The following is a 21,727-nucleotide window of genomic DNA, read 5'->3' as shown; positions in this document are numbered from 1 at the left end:
CCACGAAACATTAAATATCAATAAAATAAAAATAAACGTATTTAACATTCGGTTTCTGTTGTGCGACGGGCAGATGCAGCCACCCTGCCTACCCGGAAATATAGTCTCTGGGTTGTTTGAATCGTTTCTAACGCTTATTTTGTTACTCTTTGGGTATATTTGTACAGTTCCACCTTCAGTCGATGCTTCATATCCATATGAGTGAAAAGGCCGGGGTGATCGGTTTATTTTTCAAACGCAGTTCTTATATGAGGCGATCTAAAATCCCCCTATGGAGATTACAATGCAAATAAAAAGTACACGAACCTGGGGACTGACGCCCTCTACTGACAGTGACGTCAGGACTTCGGTGCTATATTGGTCCTCACTAATGTGTCTCATGGGAGGGCTGTGTGGGCAGTTCAGAAACCCGTTCAGAAACCCGTCCACCAGTGACATCATCGATGGGGAATCCAAGCTAATAGAAACTGCAGGCTTTCTATTCCTGAAAAGTTGCAATTTGCAATTAAATTACAATTTAGGCATTTAGCAGACGCTCTTAATCCAGAGCGATTTACATACACTTACAAAAGTGGTGAAGTTGTCCTTTTAAGGTGAATTACCATACCAAATTGAAGTCTGTAACATTTGTCTTTTTCAGCCTTCAATGCTTCTGAAGGTTAGTAGTTTGTGTTTGTGTTAGTAGTTAGTGTTTTTACTTTTTGTTTAACCAATTTAGACCTGATGACGATTCTACAAATGTCTTCTAAATCATGACAGTTTTCTGAAAAACCTATGTTTCTATATGTGGTGCTCCAACATTTTCATGTGGAGGACCCCCAGAATTATCTGTATTTGGCTGCGGACCCCCATCTGAAAATATGTAGTTCCAGGGACCTCCCAAAAGCAAACATTTGAGTTAAAACTTTTCGCCGTGAAAGAATATATATTCAAAGATTTGCTCCACATTTTCACGATTCTTCAAAAAAATAATAATATATATATATATATATATATATAATAGCAGATCTACAAGCTCATAGCGGGGCCCCGCATGCTTTCACCCGCCATGATTTAATCCTATGAATAGACAACTTCTCTGTAGCCCTCCCACTGAGCAATATAGTCGGCTTTTAGAAGGCTAAATTGTCGTCTAAAAAAATTGGGTAAAAATAGTCTAAAAATGAAAGGTTTTTTTAGCAGTCTAGGCTTAGATTAGACGTTGAAACAACGTTGTTTCAACATCTATTTATAGACGGTCTAAAAATAGACTGGCTAATCCAGATCTAAATATAGACTGTCTATAAATAGACGTTGAAACAACGTTGTTTCAACGTCTAATCTAAGCCTAGACTGCTAAAAAACGTACATTTTTAGACTATTTTTACCCCATTTTTTTAGACGGCCATTTAGACATCTAATAGACAAAAAAATGCTCAGTGTGCTACTGGCCGGTGCCCTCTGTGTATTACTGTATATGATGAATACACGTAGGAATTGATCTGCCAGATTGCATCAGTATTGAGTTCACAAGTTCCCTCCTCCTGCCTGCATCTGGGCTCTCTCAAGCAGAAATGATTAACCCGGAAACAGCGGGACAAAAATCTGATATCTCCATAATAATTTTGAGTCGTAGTCTTGTTAGGTTGTGTTTACATTTGCGCTGTGGCACAGCTTCAATATGTCATAAGTCTCGCGTTGATCCCGCCTCTAGCGGCCGCATATCGTCTCTGCCCGAGAGATAACCAGACTCACCCTTCTGGCAGAATGCAAATGTTGTCCAGCAGGGGGAGTGGTTTCACCAGGCTACATTTTCTCCCCATGGCACACAAGTTTTGTTGTGAGTCGTGACGCTTCAGCTTGTCATGTTGAGTTGTGACTTGAGCCTTTGTCCCTGTGTTGAACTCTACGATCAGTACTGTAACCCCCCCACACACACACACACACACACACACACACACACACACACACACACACACCCCCAACCCAAGGCATCTGGGAAGCTGCTTTGCCAATCACAATTTTATCTAATAATGAGAATAAACATTTGGACATGCGTGGCCTTTATGTGCAAATGTTTTAGAATTATGAATGTGTTAGTGATGGTCCTGTCTGAGGGAATAGAAAGGATGGTGGCAATAAGATATCAGTCTGGTAATAAAGGCATAGATAGAGAGACATTGATGAAAGAAAAACGACCGTGCAAATTGCAGTGTTGAAATATCCAATTCAATCTCTTATCGGAGTTGTGGAACTGTAACTGCTCTATGAGGATGTTAATAATATTCTGTGTTATTGAAGACTTTGAATTATAGATGCAAATCTCAACTTTTTATGAATAGTAGTGTATTATAAACTCGAGCTTTGCACAACCAGGCTTTGTATCGCTCAGACGATCCATTTTATTATGATGTAAAAAAACTAATACTCTGAACTAATAATTGGCATGGCGAACACAGTGACTGTTGGTGTATCAGGCCTGACAAACTACCCTAAACCTGTGAGAGTGTAAACATGGGCTTGTAAGTAAGGGTTGAATAATTGGGCTACATTTGAAGAGTTTGATTTTCGAAATGGCTGAGTATTACAAATTTGCCAAATAGGCCTGGGCCATGGCTCAATGGTCCAGGCACCTTGGCTGGCAATCCAGTCTGGCAGTGTGCCACGGGTTCGACTCCCGATCCCGACGGCCTTTACTGCATGTCTTCCCCCCCATCTCTCTCCCCATTTCCTGTCAGCCTACTGTCTGTCCCTCCATAAAAAATATAAAATAAAGGCGAAAGCCACAAAAAAACATAAAAGAAATTGCCAAATAAACATATTCGGCAATTGGACTCGTCCAGGCCACGATTGCCCTAGTGTACACGTGGTCTGTACAGTAGACGGCGTTCTGAAATCTAAACCTGATTGCTTCCCTGATCCCCTGACCTGTAGGGTTGGATGCATTTAACCTGCAGAGATATCTGAGGAGAACTGGGGTGGACCTTCTCTTTAGGTGTAGATTTTCCACTGCAAATTACTGTCGTTTTCTCTCATGCTGTGGTTCCCTCAATCTCCCCCCCCCCCCCCTTCATCCCAGATATCCTACGAAGGAGAGAGGGAAAAAATCATGAGAATGATGGATCGGGTCCTCCAAAATGTGGTAATTATACCTCATGCTGAGCTCAATACCGCTTTGATAAATCGCCATCCATATCGAGCTTCGAGGGCATTTAACCCATTTTGGGCGGGAACCCCTTTTGGTGTTAGCATTATGTTATGCTTTAGCTATTGAAAAATAGCAGATCTACAAGCTCATAGCACGCCACCGAGTGGAGCGCTATGAGCGACTGACAGAAACATATCTTTTTCAGAAAACTGTCAGGATGTAGAAGACATTTTTAGAATCTGATCTCAGGTCAAAATGGGTTAAATGAGATTTTGAATTTTTTATGCCCTTTTCTAAATGGCGAGAGCCGTTAATGTCCCTGGTTGGTTTGAGCGGAGATAATACCTTGGCATTGGCACATTATCAACAGGTCTGTCTCTCTGTCATATAGTCATAAGCATGATTCATCCTCATAAGAGGTGATTCATTCATTAGGTTATTTCTGTGAGCAGTTGCTGTGATAGCAAAACATCAGTTTAATATTTTTATTATCACACGAGAGGCAATAATCATTAAGCTGGCACACACTCATCGTGTTAGTTAGTAGATCTGTCTTGAGATTTAATAACACGTATATCCTTCATTCTCCCTCCTCCTCCTGTCTCATATAAAGATCACTCATTCAGACACATATTACTCTGGAGTTCCCAAAGGCAATCCGTAACACAGGCAGGCTTGAGTTGAAATGGCCGTGAGTCACTACTGGCTGTTTTCAATCAACTTGATGAACTTCTTTACACCGATTGACTCTGATGTTATGCAAATAACTTTGCCGTAAATAATATGGTATGGCGTTGCAGCAACCGTGGCCAGATTGTGCATTCTTTGATGCAAGCCAATCAGAAACCAATTCAAGACTGTAGGCAATAATTATAATAACTAGCTCCAATTACCTCTTCCGTTCCTTGACGTCACTATGTTGCTCCCGTTCACTGTCGTCCGTTTAAACCATTTTCCGACCGTGGAGCCTTTTTTGGCAATGCACGTCATCCATCATTTGACGACATAATGGAAACATTCTCTGCGAGTCCTTGGGTGCTGACTGAGGCTCGCCTGGCAAGGCCACATTCTTGATCTTGCTATTTTGAGCAATGTAGGAATTTTTCTTTGCAGAGTGGTGACACATTATATAAATACTGTTTATTGAGTCTCTTTCCCTCTTCAATTAGCCACAAGAAGTCAGTGAGTTAGAGTTTAAGACATGTGTTGCCAGGGCAGGTGGAAGAATTCCTGGAGACTAAAATGCCACTGTGAGGACTGTATTAGAGGTATAGAAAGGTTTAAGGTATTGTTTATCAAAGTGTGTGTGGCTCTCTCAGATGAGAGAAGACGTTGACATTTCAGTGCAGAAGAATAATATATTTCCGCTGTCCGGCAGAATGCTTGTGCATGCAAGCATTGTGCAGCATGCGTCATACGAGGGGCAGTGGCTCAGCGGTAGAGTGGCCGGATGGGAACTGAAAGTTTCCCAGTTCGATCCCAAGCTCCCCCAGAGTTGGTGTCGAAGTGTCCTTGAGCAGGACTCTGAACCCCTAATTGCTCACAATTTCCTCTGCCATCGGTGTATAAATGCGTGTATGAATGGGTGAATGTATAATGCCCAATCTATATGTAAAGTGCTTTGGATAAAAGCGCTAAATGCACCATTTATCATAGAAGAGTTTCAAAAGTAGCAGAAATAGCTGGTCAACACATCACGACTCATTGTGAGCTTCAGTAAAGCTGCTATCTTCCCTAAGTGAAAGTAGTTACTTGCGCAAGCAGAGCACGCAAGTACTGCGATCGGCTGGGTGTGTATGTCGGTGTTGTCCACCGGCCAATGGGTATGCATGTACTGTATGTTGGTGTCCTCCACCGGCCAATAGGTGGCCACCATTCTTGGTGATGTAACTAATGTACGTTTCAAAGTTTTATATAAAGGGTGTAAAACATTTAGAACAGCAATTGTAGTAGACATTGGTTAATAGCATTGCGCCATGACCGCATCTCATGGCGCGCTCTGCTTGCGCACAAGTAGGCCATACGGTGCTCGACAGAGTGCACTTCTAGTTAAATCTGTGACTTTTATAAAGATTGAACTAATGCAAAGTATTGTTAACAAGAGCTTGATATCATCAATTTATGCCTCATCCACTGTTTTCACTTTTGTCATCAAATATCTTTATCTAGTTTAATACTGCAGTCTTTGGCCACTGAGCAATTTGGGATTCAACAATAATTGCTCAAGAGAATTCTTGAGAGATGCAAATTAGAGTTAAAGACTCAAATTTACACACAAAAGCAAAACGCAATGTGTCATGATGCGAATAGAGCAAGAAACACAAATTGTGCTGGTTGAAAAATGTTGAACTCTAGCTTTTTTGCTGAAGCAAACAGAGCCATTGAAATGCATGTGAAAATGCTGCATCCAGTGTGAATGCAACAAATTAGCGACTCAATCAAGCAACACTAATATGTTTTTTATCATGTCTGGTGTGAATGCACCATAATAACAGACGACAATATTTTAAGGAAAGTCATTGCCTCATTGTCTTTCTGCAGGAGCGAGAGTGTTATTCATTGTCCAGCATTAAGCCTTCAGTTCACCCACATTTTCCGCAGCTGTGCTTCAAATCTGATGACCTTCTCTAGCCTGCATGCATTTCTCCCTCTAACCTTGATGCCACCCCACTGGACAGGTAACCTTCATGGAGGGAGGGGGTGGCTCAGGGGTAGAGTTTCCGGATGGTAACCGCAAGGTCGCCAGTTCAAACCCGGGCTCCCCCAGAGTTAGTGTCGAAGTGTCCTTGGGCAAGACACTGAACCCCTAATTGCTCCTGATGTGCTGGTTGGTACCTTGCATGGTTTCCGCTGCCATCAGTGTATGAATGTGTGTGAATGGGTGAATGTAATGCACATCTATGTAAAGCGCCTTGGATAAAGGCGCTATATAAATGCACCATTTACCATTTTACCCCACTGGACAGGTAACCTTCATGCCACCCCACTGGACAGGAAATACTACGGTTTGAATTATTCTGACCTTTACCTTGTTAAACCTCCCCCATGCTGACATTGAAAGCGAGAGCATGAATTTTCACTTTGAAGCGGGTGCAGTGTCTTGAGTGCCCAGGGTTTGATGAGGTCTGGTCAGTATGGAGTGTGTTGAGTGTGCAGGGTTTGATGAAGTCAGATCGACATATGGAATGTCAGAACAGGTCAGCTCCATATATATATGGAGATCTAAGGGTGGCAGCAGGGGCAGTGTCGTGAGTGTACAGGGTTTGATGAGGGCCCGCAGGTAGGGCCAGGCCATCATTTTCGAGCCTGTTGAGAACTCCAGTTTTCGCGGAGATCTAAGGGGTTGAGGTTTGAGATCAGATGTAGAGTTGCTGGCCGGCTCAAGGAATGGCCGATTTTGACTTTGGGTTCAAATGACAGAAAACAAAGTTTATCTGCTTATGTGGTAAATTTCACTGGCACTGGCTACCTATACCGCCCCCTATGGTAAGGAGCGTTCAAGGTGTTAAAGGAGAATTCCACCCTAGACATTTTTTACTAAATTCTGTTGATAATGTGTGTTAATTAACCAATAAATCACACCTGTGTGAAGTGAGGGGCGCTATATATATTGAAGTCTAACTCATGTTGATTAGGTGATGTAATGGTGATGTACAACAAACATTAAATTCTCTTTATTGTCAATGGATATTCAAAGTTCAGGTTTTTGGATGTAATTGAGGTCAGAAAACCTAAAGAAAATAAAATGAATGTCATGAAACCTTTAAAATAAGCTCTGGTTGTAAAAGGCGTGAAGTGGCCCTTTATAAGTAAAACATATCACTATATAACACTTTGTAGATACTGGTATTTAGAATTTACTTCAGTAAAAAGTACATAAAGTAACACTCAAGTAAAGTATCGTACCTATAAGTACAGTGCTTGTTGAGCACATTCCACCACTGATAGGCCTCACTCAGACCTTTACTGCATTGCTGTATGCTTGTTGGATGAATGTTGTGTAGTGTCATGGCCGCCCCAATGCATTTCCAATGGAAGTCACATGGTTTGTTGTCCACATTTTGGACTACAAGCTGTTGTATGGCTTTCGGCTGTGTTTCGACTGCGCCCCTCCCCCTCATACAACACAACACATGTTGTGTCAAACCATGTGACTCCCATTGGAAATGCATTGGGGCGCCCATGACACTACACAACATTCATCCAACAAGCATACAGCAATGCAGTAAAGGTCTGAGTGAGGCCATACAATGTGAAGTTACTGCAGTGCAGTGATGGTCACCTTCACATCGGGCAGAGGAGGAGGAGGTCAAATGTAAAAAGTCCGGATTGTAATTGAGTAAAAGTACAAAAGTATTGGCATCCCATTTCAAGTTTTCACATGTATACAAATATATTTTGAAATTAGCAGATATACAAGCTCACAATCAGCTTGTAGATATTATAGCTATTATAGCTTTATTTTCAACTGGCCCCGAAATGGCTGCAGTGGTTAATGCATGTTTTTGTGATAATAATCAAATTCTACAAAGTAACTAGTAGCTAAAGTTGTCAAGTAAACGTAGTGGAGTAAAACAAAAAAGTATAATATTTGGATCAGAGATGTAGTGGGGTAGACAGTAAAGTATTTGGAAATTGGAAATATCTCAAAATTGTACTCCACTACAGCATTAAGTAAATGTACTTCTTAGTTACTTTACACCACTGCAGAAGAGGAGGCATTGCCCCCCCCCCCCCCCCCCCCCCCCCCACTGGGCTGACCCGCCAATTCTGATGACTCCCAGCCCCCCGCCGCCCCGGGGTCTCCTGGGGGGGTTCCACTGCGCGAGGCACCGGGACTGATGAAGAGTGGGGTTTTTTGTGTGAGGAAGTATAAGAAGAGAGAGAACCAGAGAGAAAGTGTAGGAGGGGTTTAGAAGAGGATTCCTTTGAAAGCGGGCATTGGCACTAAGGCACCGAGGAACACACAAGGTGCAGCAGCACTCTGCTCTGCTGGGCAGATGAAAGCACTGGACCCGCTTTGAGGTGGCACTCTGGCATTATCCCCCGTTCTCCTCCTGCATCAAGTAATTGAAAGAGCTGGGGCTCTATGGTGGTGGGTTGGTGGCGTGGGGGGAGGGGGGGGGGGTGTTTATGGATAGGGGGGGGGGGGGGGGGGGGTTGAGGAGCTGAGTCATTCAAACAGGGCTCAGCACGGAAATAAAACGAGAAATGGTGAAATGGCGCCGAGCCCCAAAGTTCACGGGTGTCGGCAGTTCAGAGACAATAAACAAGGGTAAGAAGAGCATGGACAAATATTGTAATAGTTGGGCAGGTATCAAATCCACCAACTACTCTGTTACAAGTAAAAGTCCGGAATAAAAAATGTATAGATACTAGAATTTCGCGGGCCTTCGGCCCGCTCATCCTCGCGCCATGCGATGCGTCGCAAATGGGAAGAAGGCAATGGCAAGCCATGATGTTTGAATTGATGCATTTGCTTGGAAAGCGCAAAGTTGCCAAGCTGGCTGAGTGGCCCTGTGTGGTTTTGTGTATTTGCGTCTGAAAGTGAGCATGGCAAGGCGCAGGAACAGTATACTGTACTGTACTGTGCTGTACTGTAAGTCTTTGTACTGTACTGTACTCATGTGTACTGTACTGTACTGTTCTCTGTGCTGTTGTATTAGTGTTATTTTTTATTATTATTATTATTATTATTACATGGATTAGTATTCTGATGTACTGTACTGTACTGTTCTCTGTACTGTTGATATTATAGTTATTAGTGTTGTGTTATTATTTCTTATTATTATTATTAGTATTATTACATGGATTAATATTCTGATGTGAGCTTTGTTTCTGTACTGTACTGTACTCATGTGTACTGTGCTGTTCTCTGTGTTGTTGATATTATTGTTGTTATTAGTAGTGTTATTGATTATTGTTATTATGATTGAAAGAGAGCATGGCAAGGCGCAGGAACAGTATACTGTACTGTACTGTACTCATGTGTACTGTACTGTACTGTTCTCTGTACTGTTATTAGTGTTGTGTTGTTATTTATTATTATTATTATTATTACATGGATTAATATTCTGATGTACTGTACTGTACTGTTGTCTGTACTGTTGATATTATAGTTATTAGTGTTGTGTTATTATTTGTTATTATTATTATTATTGGATATGGATTAATATGCTGATGTGAGGTTTGTTTCTGTACTGTACTGTACTGTACTCATGTGTACTGTACTGTTCTCTGTACTGTTGTTATGATTAGTGTGTTGTTGTAATTTTGTGTTATTATTATTATTAGCGTTTTGTGGCGTGTGTGTGTGTGCCATTTCAGCTGCATCGCGAGGCGATCCAAACCCCCCCCCCCCCCCCCCCCGCGCACGCACGCACGCACACACCACACACACACACACACGTGTCTGCAGTGACACTGCGTTGTACACAGCTGTTGTATTTCATCCGTACTGACTGCCAGAGGCAGTGCTTAACACTGGACGCAAATCATCCAGTGTTAAGCAGTCATCAAGGATTCATAGAACCATAGTTACATACGTAACTTACGTGTTGTGTTGCATCGCGTTGTTGCAGCGTCTGCGTGTAGTGTTGGCGTTGTTGTTGTTATCCATATATGCGGCTCGGTTCGGCCCGATTGTACCACGTCAGGTGTCGATGCGGTCGTGTTTGCATGATTGTAACGTTGTATGTATGTAATCGCGGCGCTCTCCATCCAAGTTAGAATCAGTGTAGAACCTGTGTTGTTGTTGTTCTTCTTCTTCTACTGTTGGTTTCCGGCAGGCTGTACACTGTGTGTGTGTCACACCAAAAGTGGTGACCTATAGAATCCTGTACATAGAAGCATCACGCAATCGTCTCCCTCCCTGTGTGGGTCACGTGGTGGGCTGTGAGCCAATGGGAGAGGGAATGTAGTGTTGCCAGGTCCGCGTATTGTAAGCGAGTGGTAGTGTGTGTAAGTAGCGTGTTGAATGGCATTTTTTCTGTGCTTGTTTTCATAGACGTGGCAACAAATTAGGCGGGGGTGTCGGTGCTTGTGGCGTGTTTGTGTTTGTTATTGATATTGATATTGTTTGCGAGTGTGGACGGGAGCCGGCTGTAGTGGCAGTGCGATGACAATTTTTACGCGGCTGGTGTCGAGTGTGGCCGTGCGGCGCGACATGAGGAGATAGGGAACCAACGACGCGGAGGGTAAGTGTGTGACGTGTTAGTGTGTTGTTGCAGTGTGTGTTGCAGCGTGTTGCAGCGTGTCAGTGACGTAGTAGCTGGTGCCTTTTGTTCCTGTCCTGGGGACACCTCCTGGGGACACCTTTTCAATTGTATATAAGATATAGTATACATACATATAGTACAAAAGTATTGGCATCAAAATGTAGCCTATAGTACAAAGTTGTCAAATAAATGTAAGTAAAAAGTTGTAAAATGAATGTAGTGGAGTTAAAGTACAATGTTTTTGAAATACTCAAGTAAAGTACAAATACTTCAAAATTGTACTTAACTACAGTACTTAAGTAAATGTACTTAGTTACTTTCCACCACTGCAAATATTGTAATAGTTGTGCAAGGCGATAAGTACTGGTAATTACATCAATATCTTGATGATTTGGGATATTGCAATCTGGGAACCCATCTGCACACAAAGGGGGGAAAAATAGCTCCATGTTTTCCTTTGAAATTTTGCAGCTCGCATCTGTTCTTGAGAAATCAGGGATATTATAATATTTATTGTGATATTGCCTATTATCGCATAAACATTGACTTTACCTATCATGAATTACAGTCAATGAACCTGCCTTATAGATTGTCCTATAGCTGTTACAGTCTTTATCTGTCATGTCCTTTTTATTTCCATATATGGAGATCCCTGATGTCATCGGTATGGTCATGACCCCTTTTGGGCCCATATATGGAGAATCAATCAGATTTCTGGTGCCATGACGTCACATTGAGGTTAGACAACACACTCCAGAGAGAGAGGGAGAGAGAGAGAGATCCTGGTAAAGGTCCATAAGGATTATGTATTTAAAAAAGAGTCTGTGCTTTGGAATCCTTGTATTTGAGGGGATTGGATAAGGATGTTCTTGGGATGAGATTAATCTCAACCAACATGACTGACTGACAACACATTGTCTGACCATGCTGGGGTTTAACCTCCGTCATGACACTGACTATACGCCATTTAGATTTGTATTATCGTGAGAATTGCGCATAGCAACTTTTCAGGAATATACAGGTAGAAAGCCTGCAGTTTCTATTAGCTTGGATTCCCTATCGATGATGTCACTGGTGGACAGGTTTCTGAACTGCCTAACAGCCCTACTATGAGACACAGACCGAGTAGAAAAACATTGTGGCATTTTATCATGAACATTACTGGGGACCAATTAGGTTGAAAAGTGGTGAAGTGGTCCTTTAAGATGATGACACTGTATCCATTGATAGAAGCAGATTTTGTTTTTTAAATAATCCATGCCGAGCGTTCCATACCGATTTAGCGGATTTACCCGCCGTGCGAGTCAAACGGTAGATCTCCTCTTCAATCGCGCAAAAATGTTTATTTTTTTACATCTGTTTTTGATGCGGAAAATAAGACCATAGAATGTTGTTGCTCTGTGGCTGTGGCTTCCGCCTCGAACAGTCTTTGACCCCGCCTACCTCCTTAAAGGCCCAGTGCCCTATATATATATATATATATTAGGGCCGTCAATCGATTCAATATTATTAAATTAATAAATATTTAATCATCGCGATTAATCACATTAATTACAATGCTTCGAATTAATTAGATAAAAATTTTAACCGAGTCCCAGCCCTATAACGCCAATACTTTAGTACTTTTACTCAAGTACATTTTGTATCTACTTGTAACAGGGTGTTTTGTAGTTTATAGGCCTATTGATACTTTTAGTAAAAGTAAAACAATAAATGTGAGTACTTTTTCCACCACTGAGTAAGACTGGAAGAGAGCGGCTATCACCTGTGTGAGTGAGAGTGTGAGTGTGAGTGAGAGAGTGTGAGAGTGTGAGTGTGAGAGTGTGAGTGTGAGTGTGTGTGTGTGTGTGTGTGTGTGTGTGTGTGTGTGTGTGTGTGTGTGTGTGTGTGTGTGTGTGTGTGTGTGTGTGTGTGTGTGTGTGTGTGTGTGTGTGTGTGTGTGTGTGTGTGCGTGCGTGATAATCTTTTCTGTTGCAGCATGTTACTTTTAACCCATTAGGACCTGCTGAGGGTCTTCTAGATCCTAACGGTTTTCTGAAGAACGTATGTTTCTATATCAGTGGTGCGCAAACGTTTTCATGTCATGTGTCCGTGGACTGGACCCCCATTTCAAAATATTCTGTTCCAGGGACCACCAGAAGCAAAGATTTACAAATGTTTGCTTTTAAATATATATATATATAGGCATATATATATATATCTTTTAAATTTGTATTAGTATTATTTTTTTGCACAAATGTTCACGATCTTTCAAGCTATGAGCTTGTTATATCTGCTATCTTTTCAAAAGCCAAAGTATAAAATAATTCTTCTCAAATCTAAAACGACACAGATTGCTTTCCCGGTTTGACTTGGTTAAAAGCCTCATCCTCATCCCCTCCTTCCTCTCCTCTCTGTCTCATCTCTCCTGACGTTTTACGCTGCTTATCCCAACTCCTCATCTCCTGCAACGTTGTCCCCCGACCGAGCGACCGACCGACCACTCACTGTCACTGTTCTCTCCTTCCTCTTTCCTCTCTCTCTCTCTCTTGGCTGCGGTTGGTTGAAACGGAACAGAGCGGTGTGTCACTGTCAGATGGACTCCTCCTTCCCTTCCTTTGACTGTTTGGTGTCTGCCTCCCTCCCTCCCTCCTCTCTCTCTCTCCCTCCCTCCCTCTCTCTCCCTTCTCCTACTCCCTGGAGAGCTCAGCCAGCAGAGAGCGTTTAGTCCCGGGTTGCGCTGCCCTGCCTGTCGGTCTGCAGCGTCTGTCTGTGTTTGTTTGCTGGGAGAGAGAGAGAGAGAGCATGGCTCAACTACCGGACCTCTGTCTGCACCGCTCACACACAGGAGACAAGTGAGTGAGAGAGAGAGGGAGTGACAGAGAGAGAGACAGAGAGAGAGAGAGAGAGAGACAGAGAGGGACACAGAGAGACAGAGAGGGAGACAGAGCGAGAGAGGGGACTAGGAGGGAGCGAGTGATAGAAATAGACAGACTTTTACCATTTTGCATGTACTGCTGCTTGCATACTGTGCATGTCACACTGCTGCTAGAGCGCCCTGCACAGAGTACTGCTGAGTTCCACTGAGACGCGCACACTGATTTGAACTGGGCGTGCGGAGACTAAAAGGTTGAAGAGAGGAGAAAAGAAGAGAAGCGATAAACTGGAAAAGAGGAAGGAAGCACAAGGGAAGGCTGATGGTGCACGCGTTTCAATGTGAGCGCTCTTGAGAGAGAGAGAGAGAGAGAGAGAGAGAGAGAGAGAGAGAGAGAGCTTTGCGGCGTCCCACCACCGTCCCAAAGCATCCATCCGTCACCCTCGTTCCTCCCTGCTCTGTGTCCATCCATCGCTGCCCGGCCGCTCCTCGCACTTTGGGACGGATTAAACTTTTTGTTCCTCTCCACCTCCGTGCGTGCGTCCGTGCATCCGTGCGTGCGTCCGGCTCCAGAGATGGAGTCGCCCACCAAAGAGATTGAGGAGTTCGAGAGCACGTCCCTCAAGTACCTCCAGCCGGAGCAGATCGAGAAGATTTGGCTCCGACTGCGCGGACTGTAAGTATTACACCATCTCACTCTCCGTGTGTGTGTGTGTGTGTGTGTGTGTGTGTGTGTGTGTGTGTGTGTGTGTGTGTGTGTGTGTGTGTGTGTGTGTGTGTGTGTGTGTGTGTGTGTGTGTGTGTGTGTGTGTGTGTGTGTGTGTGTGTGTGTGTGTGTGTGTGTGTGTGCAGTAGGCTATGTATGAATTAATGTGTTTGCCTTTTTGGTTTGTTGTTTTCATTGTGTTCACGTTGTTGCGTCCATGTATTGTTCCATATAAGTGTGCACAATGTCTTGTTGTGTGTGTTTGCTGTGTTGTTGGACCGCTGCCGGGCTTTGTCGCAGAGCTCGTGGGTGGTATAGGGTGGGGGAGTGTGTGTGTGTGTGTGTGTGTGTGTGGGAAGTGTACAAATACATGCATGTGTAATATCACGCATACTGTATGACAAAAGGATGAGCGCATTGGCTGAGCTTCCATTTCATCCAATATTACGCGTCCCCCATATGGCTCAGAGAGATTGCATTACGTGATTTGTTGATGCCACCCTAAGCACATTTGTTAATTATGTTTTTTTTTATTAATACCTTTTTTACAATTAGGATATGTAGTTCAATGGCAAGATGTTATATATTATTACATATAAGTATGTTTCTTTGAAGAATTATAGCTGCAAGGCATATTATGGCCCCCCCAGACTTACTATTGCATCACGCACATTACTTTACTCAACCTTTTCAAACCGTGACCCCCCCAAAAATTATCATTTTTGAACTGGGGACCCCCCAAAATAATCATATTTGAACTTGGGGGGACCCCAAAATAATCATATTTGAACTGGGGGGACCCCCAAATTATCATATTTGAATCATATTTGAACTGTGGATCCCCCACCACCACAAGCAACTTGGAATTGTAGGCATCGAGGCATTAGTTTGACTCAGTTCCCACAGATAAATATTGTGACAACAAAATAATGTGCGGAGGACCCCCCTTATCCCATTTTGGGTGGGGACCCCTTTTGGTGTTTTAAACATTATGTTATAAGTTAGCTATTGAAAAATAGCAGATCTACAAGCTCATAGCGCGCCACCGAGTGGCGCGTTACGAGCTTGTAGGTCTGCTATTTTTGAAAAATCGTGAAAATATTTATTTCAGAAAACTGGAGGATGTAGAAGATTTTGTTTTAATTTCGAGGTCAGGCCTAAATGGGTTATATATATACCACTAATGATCACCAGAATCCAAAGAACAACAGCTGAAAGCACTGCCCTGCATACACAAGTACAAGTGGGGATTGTTGCCTTATAGTACATCATAGCCTGGCAGCCTTTTTCTCCCACTCATCCTTTCCTGCTCTCCTCTCGTCTCCCCCTGTCCTTTCCTCACCTCCTCTGCTCTCTCTGAAATGAATTGCGATTCCTTTCACGGGTCTGTGTGCGTGCGTGTGTGTGCGCGCCCGTGCATGTGTGTGTGTGTGTGTGTGTGTGTGTGTGCCCGTGCTCGTGCGTGCATCCATGTGCATACGCACATGCGATACGTCAGACCGAACACAGTGCTACAGTATATACCCCTTATCCCGAAACTTATTTCCATTTTTTACTATTTTGAAAAAAACATTTTAAAATAGTTCAAATAGCCGATCTACAAGCTCACAACGTGGCTAGTTGAACCATTTTAAAATGTTTTTCTAGATAGTCAAATATGGCAAAGAAGTTTTGTGATAAAGGGTAATATATAGGGCCACGAGTCTACGGTATCCATGCAACTTGTTTGTTTGCTTGCCGTGTGTTTTTCTGTTGCATTCCCTCTCCATACCAACTATAGAGGTTACTATTTGATCTTTTCCCCTGGACGGACGTTCCGAATATTGTCTCTCTCTCTCTCTCTCTCTCTCTCTGTCTCTGTCTCTCTCTCTCTCTCTCTCTCTCTCTCTCTCTCTCTCTCTCTCTCTGTCTCTCTATCTGTCTCTCTCTCTGTCTCTCTCTCTCTCTCTCTCTCTCTCTCTCTCTCTCTCTCTCTCTCTCTCTCTGTCTCTCTCTCTCTCTCTCTGTCTATCTATCTGTCTCTCTCTCTCTGTCTCTCTCTCTCTCTCTCTCTCTCTCTCTCTCTCTCTCTCTCTCTCTCTCTCTCTCTGTCTCTCTCTCTCTCTCTGTCCTGTGGTGTCACATAGATCCCATCAGCCTTTAATCTCACAAAGAGCCTTGGTATGAAAGGAGAGAGAGACCTCTGACTGACAGGCTGACCAACAGCTGTTGACTGTCCACCCCCCACCACACGCACACATACACGCACACACACACACGTATACCATCATTCTGTACTGTGTGTGTGTGCGTGCGTGCGTGCGTGCGTGCGTGCGTGCGTGCGTGCGTGTGCGTGCGCACGCATCTAATAATAATGATCACGATCATCATCTTTATTAATAAATCCCTAACCCCTTTTTATTCATACAAATGCATGCAGCTCAAATCGCTTTACAGGCATCATACAATGAAGAAGAAAAATACACAGGAACAGAATAGAAATGTAAGAATTTAAAAAAAAATCACAATAGCATAAGGATAAGATCAATTATACAGTATAGGACTATAAGACAATACTAAATAGATAAAAAAATGTAAAATAATATAAATGAAAATGGACAAAAAAGGTTAAAAAGGTTTGTAAAAGCTACCACAGAATCTAGTACCTATTGCAATGTGTTCAAGTCGAGCATTCCACTGTTTGGAGGCATAAAAGGGAAAGTGTGTCATACTGCTCCTTGTATGAGACGGTTTTTACTACTGTCAGGAGGCCTTCAGTAGGAGATCCCAGGAAATGTTTGGTCATAAAGGGACAAATGTTCCAAAAAACGATCAAAGACAAATAACAGCACCTTGAAATCAATTCCAAAGGACACAGGGAGCCAGTGTAGTGCATTCAATAGTGGAGCTACTACTGTCTAGTCTCTATTTTTTGTTCTTGTTGAAATCAACAGTAGTGTTTTTTTAGGAGCTATAGTCTACAATGCAATCTGCCAATACATGTCTTGTGTAAGCCAAGTAAAAGTGCAATGCATTCCAGGTGGCTCAGGATTCAACCAACTTCTCTGACTTAGGCCCGACCTCGATTAGTCGACTAAACAATCGATTCGACTGCCATCTCTCAATCAAACCAAAGTAGGCTTGGGCTCCCCAGGATGCTTCCTTGAGGAATACCAGAAGCAATTGAAATGCTCAGAATACAGAGCATGTTCTTCCATACCTATAGACATGTGAACCAAACTAGTTTGGTCAGATAACTCACAAATAGATTGAACCAATATTAGTAATATAGTGTGAATATCATATTTTATTTTGCCGTTCAGGCTCGCTACATGTTTCTCCCTGCTCAGCACAATTAGACAGCCGTCATTAACCATTAACTCCTTTGTAGCCAAGGGTGATAGGGGGCGGTAGGTGGAAAGTGCCAGAGCAAATGGCCTAAATAAGCAGAGAAGAAGAGCTTTTGTAAAAATCGCCCCTGCTCTGCTGATGTATGCTAGGGACCGGATCATTGTTTTGTTTAGCGGCAGCTCAAATTAATGTTTTATTGAGCTCCAAACATCGTACTTCGTCCCATTATGAGCTATAAAATAACTTAAAACCTGCAGTGGTTCCCAAACTGTGGTGCGTGCACCCCTTGTGGTGCGCGAGCACCTTCTAGGGGGTGCGTGACGTGAAAAGGATAATGGTGGTGCTATGGTTTTATTAAAAAAATATTAACACATCTCAATATATGGCAAGTATATGCAGAATATAGCCTATGCTATATATATATATATATATATATATGCCATTTTCAGGTTCACATTTGTGGATAAATAGGAAATATATGTCTCTATAGCTTATGCAATTTATACTTCCATGTGGGGGGTGCGTCGGCTAGGGCAGGAGTTAACTGGGGGTGCATGGCCTAAAAGGTTTGGGAACCGCTGGTAACCTGTGCATTATTAAGTTTAATCTTCATGGCTAAAAGGAGTTAAGAGCAGGGAGATAGCAGAGCAGATAGGTGGTGCTGCGGTGGCCGTGGCCGTGGCCGCAAAGAGAACTAATAGCAGAGCCCACCGGTGGTGCTGGGGTGGCGGTGGGAGCAAACAGTGCATAACAAGACACCAGGGACACATAAGCAGAAGGAACGCAAAATTAACACAGACTTAGGTGAGCTTAAATACGTCACGGCAGCGTATGACGTGTGGGTCTTGCATAACACTTTATACACACAGTTCTTTCCCCAGAAGGGCAGAGAAGGAAACATACTTACGCACAGGCACCACCCTCTCAGAATCACGCACGCACGCACTCACGCACGCACGCACGCACGCACGCACGCACGCACGCACGCACGCACGCACGCACGCACGCACGCACGCACATGTGCATGCACACACACATAAACACAAGACTGCCAAATGTAGACGCCAATGTGTCACTTGCCAACAAAGAAATACCATTCACAAAAGAAGCCCTTTTATGAGAGATGGATTTATGTAAAATGATGATAATAAGAGAGAGAGAGAAACACTTTCTCCATCTCTCTATCAAACAGAACCTCTTGTTGAAGTCATCCAGTGAATGGTGCCGCCCACAAATCAATACACCCAACAGTTTTATTTGTATTACGGTTCTCTGACAAATCTCACCTTATGTTCTTGCACTGCTAAATGGATTCCAATTAATGGATCACCCTTTTAGTGAATGAAATCACCGTGACACTCTGACCCCTCTCTCTCGGCTCAATGGAAATCAATCGGTCATTAATGATTACAATCGATTGATCAGCGGGCTTGTTGTTCTTTTGCCTGACAGTTAAGCCAATGTGGCATTTTGGAGCTCTCTCTGAATGCCTCTGTTTGCCATGCGCCCTAACACAAGAACAATGGATGATTAACAATGGATAATTAGTGGGAGGCTTGACAAAGGCAGAATAAAACACAGATGGGGAGGCAGGTACGGTGGGCAACATAATGTAGAAGTGGTGGAAAGTAAGTAATTACTTAAGTACAATTTTGAGGTATTTGTACTTTACTTGAGTATTTCTAATTTCCAATACTTTTACTTCTACTCCACTACATCTCAGAGGCAAATATTGTACTTTTACTCCACTACACCTTTTTGAAAATGTTAGTTACTATAGTTACTTTTTGATTTTGATTATTATTACAAAACATACATTCAACACTTCAGCCCTATATACATTTCAGCCATTTGAAAATAGCAGATCTACAAGGTCAACGGATTGTGAGCTTGTAGACCTGCTATTTTCAAAATATTTACATTACAGTACATTTCAAGCACAAACTCAATACAAAGACTGTTAACTGTGAGTGGACGACCCAATTAAGCATTACACTTGTTTACAAGATGGTCCACCTTGTTCAATTCATCAAAAAGACATTCTGCACAATGAGTAGGCTACTTTCTGCTTTTGGTTTTTGTACTTTGACTCAAGTAGATTTGTAATTCAGGCCTTCTACTTGTAACAGAGTAGTTCTACATTGCAGTATTGATACTTTTACTCAAGTAAAACAATTGAGTACTTTTTCCACCACCGGCCATTCGACCCAGACAAGACGGTCTGGTCGGTCATTCAGCCAGTGGTCTGAATACACTTTAATGTGGTTACATATTGCCTAATACGGTTAAGGTTATCTAGCATTTTATCATATTATTCTCGAAGACTATACTCTTAATAGAGTTATTGGGTTATGCAGCCCCTCCCCTTTCAGCCTGCCAGCATCCTCATTATGCAGAGAATAACACAGGAGTTAAAGCCTAATTAGAAGAAGCCCTGTGCTGCTCTCTCTCTCACACACACACACACACAGTCACAGTCACACACACGCATCCACGCAAACAAGCGCACTCGCATCCACGCAAACAAGCGCGCGCGCACGTACACACGCACGCTGGAGTGTTGACTTACCCATAAGGGTCACTCTCTCACACTCAGGGTTTCACTATGTACACAAACATGCAGTTGGAGGAAGTGCAAACAGCTCCGTTTTGCCAAAAAAACGAGGGAAGCCGAGAAAGAACGAAAAAGGAAGCAGAAACCAGAGAGCTGTCCATAAGATTTCTTTCTCTTCTTTTCCCCCCTTTTTTCCCAAACCTCTTTCTCTGACTTTGCACGTCCCTCCCTCCCTCTCTTTCGTCTCTTCCCGTTTCCCCCTATTCTCAGTGAAACGGAATGTGACTTTGTTATCACCTCTCAACATTTATTTTAGCAGCAGAAGAACGTCCATGGCTTGCAGTTCGGCCACAGGCAGTGCTCCGGGCAAAGATTAATAATGTGTTGTGTAGAGAGAGTGAATCAAGCTAAGTGCTGCTGTGAATTGTGCCTGGCCGGATTATAAATCCAATTGCGCGCTCATGAAAGACGAGTGCATCTTCCACCCCTCTCTGCCTTGCTACAGTGGATGCCTCGCGCGCGCGCGCGCGCGCGTGCGTGCGTGCGTGCGTGCGTGCGTGCGTGCGTGTGTGTGTCTGTGTGCTCGCATGCGCAAGAGAGGGATTTTCACCTCATCCAAAGTAGCTTTTAGAGATATGCCGTTATCTCTATGGGGGTGTGGGTGTTATATGCCAAATGTTAATGTAGGTGATAGTGTCAGTGTTTTTGTGTGTGTGTGTGTGTGTGTGTGTGTGTGTGTGTGTGTGTGTGTGTGTGTGTGTGTGTGTGTGTGTGTGTGTGTGTGTGTGTGTGTGTGTGTGTGTGTGTGTGTGTGTGTGTGTGTGTGTGTGTGTGTGTGTGTGTGTGTGTGTGTGTGTGTGTTAGAGATGGTGTCAAAAGGGGGTGCGCATGCTTATCCGACACACCAAAGGTCCGACATGCGTTGCGTTGTGCTTGCGGTTAGGGTTTGGGGTAGGTTGTCGATCTAATGACTGTCGGACTGTTAGTATACAGGCTTTAGTCGGAAACTAAAGCCTGTACCCGTCAAAGGGGTGGGTGGATGTGTGTGCGTGTGGGTGGGTGGGTGTGTGCGTGTGCCTGCGTACGTGCATGTGTCAAATCCGGTCTAACTGAACGTATTTTGCTATGTGGTTTTCATGTGATTTTCATTTGATCTCAGGGGTAGAGTGCCTGGATGGTAACCGCAAGGTTGCCAGTTCGAACCCGGGCTCCCCCAGAGTCACCGTCGAAGTGTCAATTTACAATTTACAATTTAGGCATTTAGCAGACGCTCTTAATCCAGAGCGACTTACAATAAGCAAGAACAAAAAGCATGGGAATACATCACATATGTAAAAATGCATTTATCGCGAAACATGCGTAAGCTAAGAACGTGACTAGAACATATCTATATAATGACACTATACATATAAACTATAACTAGAACATATCTATATAATGACACTATACATATAAACTACACATATATGCTATACTATGCTGTACATGTATACTATGAAGTGCTATGACTACATACAATGCACTTATTGTGCTGTCTACATGACATGCTATAAGTCTGTTTCAAATGCTATATAAGTCTAAGAAGTGCTGTCTAAGGGGGGTAGGGTAAGTGCTATGGGCCATGATGGAGTCTGAAAAGGTGGGTTTTCAGACTACGGCGGAAGATCGGGAGTGATGCTGCAGTTCTGATTGCAACGGGAAGTGCATTCCACAGTTTTGGGTCCAGAAGGGAGAAGAGTTTGGGACGTGTGGAGGACGTGTGGAGTGTCCTTGTGCAAGACACTGAACCCCTAATTGCTCCCGATGTGCTAGTTGGTGCCTTGCATGGTTTCCGCTGCCATCGGTGTGTGAATGGGTGAATGTAATACATTCACCATCTATGTAAAGCGCCTTGGATAAAGACGCTATATAAATGCACCATTTACCATTTACCATTTAC

At 43.2% G+C, this 21,727-nt stretch overlaps 1 protein-coding gene across 3 annotated transcripts in view; it reads left to right on the top strand.

Moving 5' to 3' along the window:
• The window catches only part of pde1cb (phosphodiesterase 1C, calmodulin-dependent b), a gene marked incomplete at its 5' end in the record, with an annotated part of 193,135 nt that overhangs the window by 54,335 nt on the left and 117,073 nt on the right, over window positions 1–21,727 (top strand). Inside the window, one exon of one of the 3 annotated variants that reach the window (XM_079505395.1) lies at window positions 13,774–13,874. The exons of the other annotated variants lie outside the window; for them this stretch is intronic. Within the exon in view, the coding sequence (XP_079361521.1) occupies window positions 13,774–13,874 (101 nt within the window). Of the gene's footprint in view, window positions 1–13,773; window positions 13,875–21,727 lie in introns of those variants that run through there. 3 annotated transcript variants of the gene reach the window in all.

The sequence above is a fragment of the Electrona antarctica genome (genome assembly GCF_951216825.1).
Source record: "Electrona antarctica genome assembly, chromosome: 1".
Taxonomy (NCBI): domain Eukaryota; kingdom Metazoa; phylum Chordata; class Actinopteri; order Myctophiformes; family Myctophidae; genus Electrona; species Electrona antarctica.
This window is presented reverse-complemented; position numbering and strand designations above follow the sequence as displayed.